General features: G+C 37.8%; 1 protein-coding gene across 1 annotated transcript in view; it reads right to left on the bottom strand.

The window, feature by feature from the left end:
• The window catches only part of LOC131693840 (protein kinase C, brain isozyme-like), a 101,463-nt gene that overhangs the window by 93,203 nt on the left and 1,943 nt on the right, over positions 1 to 6,317 (bottom strand). Inside the window, exon 2 of the mRNA XM_058982040.1 lies at positions 243 to 274. Coding sequence (XP_058838023.1) covers positions 243 to 274 — 32 coding nt within the window. The remainder of the gene's footprint in view (positions 1 to 242; positions 275 to 6,317) is intronic.

A 6,317-nucleotide genomic window follows, 5' to 3' on the forward strand; every position in this document is an offset into this window, starting at 1 on the left:
ATTAACTTCGTAAATAGGTTAACGAAAAATTCAGCGGCATATTTTTTCGCCACCCCTAACCTATTCCTTTTGATCATGACAATGAATGCTCATCATCATCATCATCATCATTGCCGCGCCAGCCACCACCACCTATTGTGAATTTGGTGCTGCTCGCGGACGATATCTCCCTTCATCCTTGCACAAGATGAAAAGTGAAAGAAAACGACTGAAGTGTCGAGTCTGTGTGGAGCTGCACTTACCTTGACATTGGAAACCTTGCTTGCCGAATCCCCTGGTGGAAGAAAGAGAGAAAAGAAAGAAAATTGTTGAATATTTTCGCTGACTACATCAAAGTGTGCTTAGATTTATTTGTATGTGGGAGTGTCGGGAGATGCGCCCTCGCTTGACTTGATTGGTGACGAAATTATTATATTTGTTTTTTGCAACTAAGTTAAAGCCCCATTAATTATTCCTCGCTTTTCAACTAATGTTAGCTGAAATTATCCTAGAACTTCTACAATTAATCAAATATGAAAACTATTGAGTAGCAATAAAACAACTGCGATAAGCATAATTAACATTGATCGACTGTGCTTCCAAAAACAAACCTAAAAACAATAAACAGTTTATCACCATTCAACATTTTCGTCAAGAAAGGTTTTTATCTCGTTATCAGCCGCTGCCGCAATCACCCATTATGATTTGTACACGACAGCTCGTTGGATAAGGCTGATAAAATGTCGATCGTAGTTCACTACCTGCCACTCTTCCCCTCTGCACTCCTAAACAGATCCAAGCCCATTCATCATCATCGTGCAGTGCACCGTCAAGTACCAAAAAATCATTATCGAAGCCAGTCACCCGGCTAAGTACTTTGGCCTTCCCACGACGAGTTTCCCACGGCTTGGCATAAGGAAGAAATTCAATCACACTTTTTATTCCTTTTTCCCGCTGCCTCCAGCCAGTCTCTTGACTTGGATGGGCCAACAGACGGCGACGGCAATCAGGAAGACGCTGAAAGTTATTAAAATTCCGTTCACACTTTTTCACACTGGCCTTCTACGATTGAAAATGCTGTAATCGGTTCTGTCGTTAAGTCAGCCGAAATCACGTGACGAAAATCAATTTATTCGTTTCTAGTTTTTTTCGTGCTGGCCGGTCCCAAAATTTTTGGAATTCTCTTTTGACCGGCATTGGAGATAATTTCCAGGAATCTCTATTAATTACGGAAATCATTTTAGTCGGTGTTTGAAATAGAATTTTTGGTCTTTAGACAGTACCCTTAAATCATTGTAGGCTGTGCTTGACAAAAATGTCTGACAAACTCACCTCTTACCGAACAGTTTGCCATTTTTTTTTTTTTGGTTCGAGGACGACCCTCTACATTCCAGACCGCCTGCCAACCAACCAGGATTTATTTAATGGTTGGATCATTCTGATACTCGTTCCACGTTATTCGACCTCGCACACGCAAACTCACGCTCGATATGTATATTCTGTACTTCAAAAACGAAAAGAGGCCAACTCCCACCGGAAATTAAGATAAAGTGCCGTCATCTGCCCAAATAATGGCGCAGGCCTTCCGATACGATCGATCGGAAACCGATGACTCTATGACAGTGTCACCGGCTGGCGACGAAAGTAAGGGAGAAGAAGGAACATTGTTCGTGTTCGCGCTGTTGAATTTGTCGGTGCTTACGTAAAGTAAGAAACTGTGGCGAAATTTTTTTCCTGTTGACAATATTAGTAGCAGTGTTGCCAAATTTACATTAGGAAGCATAAAAATCAGTAACATCTGGGGAAATAGTTTCTTACACTAATCCATGGTATTTCAGATATCTGCATTCTTGAACAAAAACCTTTCAGGTCTTTGAAGTTCTAGATCTTGTAGCTCAAAGACGTAAACAGTGTTGAACAACTAAATTTAAATATTGTTATCCTATTGTTTTTGTAATTGAATATATACGATGAAAACAAAAATATATTTAAAATTAAAATTGATCAATGGATTAACTTTAAAATGAACATTTACACACTAGAAAATATAAATATTAGGAAGACTTGATCTAGATTGAATTTTTGTTCTTGAAAACCATTTTTCCTCTTAAGTTGCTGAATTTTTCCATCACGATTGTGGCATTAATAATCCTCTTAATTTCCGAATGTTTTACGACAGCTTACGTTTCAGTTTTCAAATTTGTTGTTCAAAAAGGTTGTGGTAAATTTTAGATTTCAATAAAAGTACAAGCACACTTGAAAACTAAGCAATACTTGTGCCACAATTTTGAATCTGTTTGATTTAATGTTATTTTTATCCATTGCGAGACTAATTTGAGATTTCGGACCTAAGATTCTACAACAACAAAAACAAATTGAAAAACGAGGAAAATGGAAAAAGAAAACAAAAAAAAGGACAACAGCACAAAAGGACTAAAAGGACTAAAAGGACTAAAAGGACTAAAAGGACTAAAAGGACTAAAAGGACTAAAAGGACTAAAAGGACTAAAAGGACTAAAAGGACTAAAAGGACTAAAAGGACTAAAAGGACAAAAGGACAAAAGGACAAAAGGACAAAAGGACAAAAGGACAAAAGGACAAGAGGGCAAAAGGGACAAAACGAAAAAGGGAAAAAATGAAAAAAGGGAAAAAGGGAAAAAGGGAAAAAGGGAAAAAGGGAAAAAGGGAAAAAGGGAAAAAGGGAAAAAGGGAAAAAGGGAAAAAGGGAAAAAGGGAAAAAGGGAAAAAGGGAAAAAGGGAAAAAGGGAAATAGGGAAAAAGGGAAAAAGGGAAAAAGGGAAAAAGGGAAAAAGAGAAAAAGGGAAAAAGGGAAAAGGGGGAAAAGGGGAAAAGGGGAAAAAGGGAAAAGGGAAAAGGGAAAAAGGGAAAAAGGGAAAAAGGGAAAAAGGGAAAAAGGGAAAAAGGGAAAAAGGGAAAAAGGGAAAAAGGGAAAAAGGGAAAAAGGGAAAAAGGGAAAAAGGGAAAAAGGAAAAAGGGAAAAGGAAAAGGGAAAAGGGAAAAAGGGAAAAAGGGGAAAAAGGGAAAAAGGGAAAAAGGGAAAGAGGGAAAAAGGGAAAAAGGGAAAAAGTGAAAAAAGGAAAAGGGAAAAAGGGGAAAAAGGGAAAAAGGGAAAAAGGGAAAAAGGGAAAAAGGGAAAAGGGAAAAAGGGAAAAAGGGAAAAAGGGAAAAAGGGAAAAAGGGAAAAGGGAAAAAGGGAAAAAGGGAAAAAGGGAAAAAGGGAAAAGGGGAAAAGGGAAAAAGGGAAAAAGGGAAAAAGGGTAAAAAAGGGAAAAAGGGAAAAAGGGAAAAAGGGAAAAAGGGAAAAAGGGAAAAAGGGAAAAAGGGAAAAAAGGGAAAAAGGGAAAAAGGGAAAAAGGAAAAAAGGAAAAAAGGGAAAGAAAAAGGGAAAAAAGGGAAAAAGGGAAAAAGAGGGAAAAAGGGAAAAAAGGGAAAAAGGGAAAAGGGGAAAAGGGGAAAAAGGGAAAAGGGAAAAGGGAAAAGGAAAAAGGGAAAAAGGGAAAAAGGGAAAAAGGGAAAAAGGGAAAAAGGGAAAAAGGGAAAAAGGGAAAAAGGGAAAAAAGGGAAAAAAAAGGAAGAAAGGGAAAAAGGGAAAAAAGGGCAAAAAGGAAAAAAGGGAAAAGTGAAAAAGTGAAAAAGGGAAAAAGAGAAAAGGGGAAAAAGGGAAAAAGGGAAAAAGGGGAAAAAGGGAAAAAGGGAAAAAGGGAAAAAGGGAAAAAGGGAAAAGGGAAAAAGTGAAAAAGTGAAAAAAGGAAAAAGGGAAAAAGGGAAAAAGAGAAAAAGGGAAAAAGGGAAAAGGGGAAAAGGGAAAAAGGGAAAAGGGAAAAAGGGAAAAAGGGAAAAAGGGAAAGAGGGAAAAAGGGAAAAAGGGAAAAAGGGAAAAAGGGAAAAAGGGAAAAAGGGAAAAGGGAAAAAGGGAAAAAGGGAAAAAGGGAAAAAGGGAAAAAGGGAAAAAGGGAAAAAGGGAAAAAGGGAAAAAGGGAAAAAGGGAAAAAGGGAAAAAGGGAAAAAGGGAAAAAGGGAAAAAGGGAAAAAGGGAAAAAGGGAAAAAGGGAAAAAGGGAAAAAGGGGAAAAGGGAAAAAGGGAAAAAGGGAAAAAGGGAAAAAGAGAAAAGGGGAAAAAGGGAAAAAGGGAAAAAGGGAAAAAGGGAAAAGGGAAAAAGGGAAAAGGGAAAAAGGGAAAAAGGGAAAAAGGGAAAAAGTGAAAAAGTGAAAAAAGGAAAAAGGGAAAAAGGGAAAAAGGGAAAAAGGGAAAAAGGGAAAAAGGGAAAAGGGAAAAAGGGAAAAAGGGAAAAAGGGAAAAAGGGAAAAAGGGAAAAAGGGAAAAAGGGAAAAAGGGAAAAAGGGAAAAAGGGAAAAAGGGAAAAGGGAAAAAGGGAAAAAGGGAAAAAGGGAAAGAAAAGGGAAAAGGGAAAAGGGAAAAAGGGAAAAAGGGAAAAAGGGAAAAAGGGAAATAGGGAAAAAGGGAAAAAGGGAAAAGAGAAAAGGGAAAAAGGGAAAAGGGAAAAGGGGAAAAGGGGGAAAAAGGAAAAGGGAAAAGGGAAAAGGGAAAAGGGAAAAAGGGAAAAAGGGAAAAAGGGAAAAAGGGAAAAGGGAAAAGGAAAAAGGGAAAAAGGGGAAAAAGGGAAAAGGAAAAGAGGGAAAAAGGGAAAAAGGGAAAAAGGGAAAAAGGGAAAAAGTGAAAAAAGGAAAAAGGGAAAAAGGGAAAAAGGGGAAAAAGGGAAAAGGGAAAAAGGGAAAAAGGAAAAAGGGGAAAAAGGAAAAAGGGAAAAAGGGAAAAAGGGAAAAAGGGAAAAAGGGAAAGGAAAAGGAAAAGGGGAAAAGGGAAAAGGGAAAAAGGGAAAGAAAGGGAAAAAGGGAAAAAGGGAAAAGGTAAAAAGGGAAAAGGGAAAAGGGAAAAGGGAAAAAGGAAAAGGGAAAAGGGAAAAGGGAAAAGGGGAAAAGGGGAAAAAGGGAAAAGGAAAAAGGGGAAAAGGAAAAAGGGAAAAAGGGAAAAGGGAAAAAGGGAAAAAGGGAAAAAGGAAAAAGGGAAAAAGGGAAAAAGGGAAAAGGGAAAAAGGGAAAAGGAAAAGGGAAAAAGGGGAAAAGGGGAAAAGGGAAAAGGGAAAAGGGAAAGGGAAAAGGAAAAGGGGAAAAAGGGAAAAGGGAAAAGGGAAAAGGGAAAAAGGGAAAAGGGAAAAAGGGAAAAGGGAAAAAGGGAAAAAGGGAAAAAGGGAAAAAGGGAAAAGGGAAAAAGGGAAAAGGGAAAAAGGGAAAAAGGGAAAAGGGAAAAAGGGAAAAAGGGAAAAGGGAAAAAGGGAAAAAGGGAAAAAGGGAAAAGGGAAAAAGGAAAAGGGAAAAGGGAAAAAGGGAAAGGAAAGGGAAAAAGGGAAAAGGAAAGGAAAAAGGGAAAAAGGGAAAGGAAGGGAAAAAGGAAAGGGAAAAGGGAAAAGGGAAAAGGGAAAAGGGAAAAAGGGAAAAAGGAAAAAGGGAAAAAGGGAAAAGGGAAAAAGGGAGAAAAAGGGAAAAAGGGAAAAAGGGAAAAAGGGAAAAAGGGAAAAAGGGAAAAAGGGAAAAAGGGAAAAAAGGGAAAAAGGAAAAAGGGAAAAAGGGAAAAAGGAAAAAGGGAAAAAAGGGAAAAAAGGGAAAAAAGGGAAAAAGGGAAAAAGAGGAAAAAGGGAAAAGGGAAAAGGAAAAAGGGAAAAGGGGAAAAGGGGAAAAAGGGAAAAAGGGAAAAGGGAAAAGGGAAAAAGGGAAAAAGGGAAAAAGGGAAAAAAGGGAAAAAAGGGAAAAAAGGAAGAAAGGGGAAAAAGGGAAAAAAGGGCAAAAAAGGAAAAAGGGAAAAAGGGAAAAAGTGAAAAAGGGAAAAAGAGAAAGGGGAAAAAGGGAAAAAGGGAAAAAGGGAAAAAGGGAAAAAGGGAAAAAGGGAAAAGGGAAAAAGGGAAAAAAGGGAAAAAGGGAAAAAGGGAAAAGGAAAAAGGGAAAAGAAAGGGAAAAAGGGAAAAAGGGAAAAAGGGAAAAAGGAAGAAAAGGGAAAAGGGAAAAAGGGAAAAGGGAAAAAGGGAAAAAGGGAAAAAGGGAAAAAAGGGAAAAAGGGAAAAAGGGAAAAAGGGAAAAAGGGAAAAAGGGAAAAAGGGGAAAAAGGAAAAAGGGAAAAAGGGAAAAAGGGAAAAGGGAAAAAGGAGAAAAAGGGGAAAAAGGAAAAAGGGAAAAGGGAAAAAGGGAAAAAAAAGGGAAAAAGGGAAAAAGGGAAAAGAAAAAGGGAAAAAAGGGAAAAAAAGGGAGAAAAAGGGAAAAAGGGAAAAAAAGGGAAAAAGGGAAAAAAAAAGGGAAAAGGGAAA

Source organism: Topomyia yanbarensis, chromosome 3, assembly GCF_030247195.1.
Source record: "Topomyia yanbarensis strain Yona2022 chromosome 3, ASM3024719v1, whole genome shotgun sequence".
In the NCBI taxonomy this organism is placed as follows: domain Eukaryota; kingdom Metazoa; phylum Arthropoda; class Insecta; order Diptera; family Culicidae; genus Topomyia; species Topomyia yanbarensis.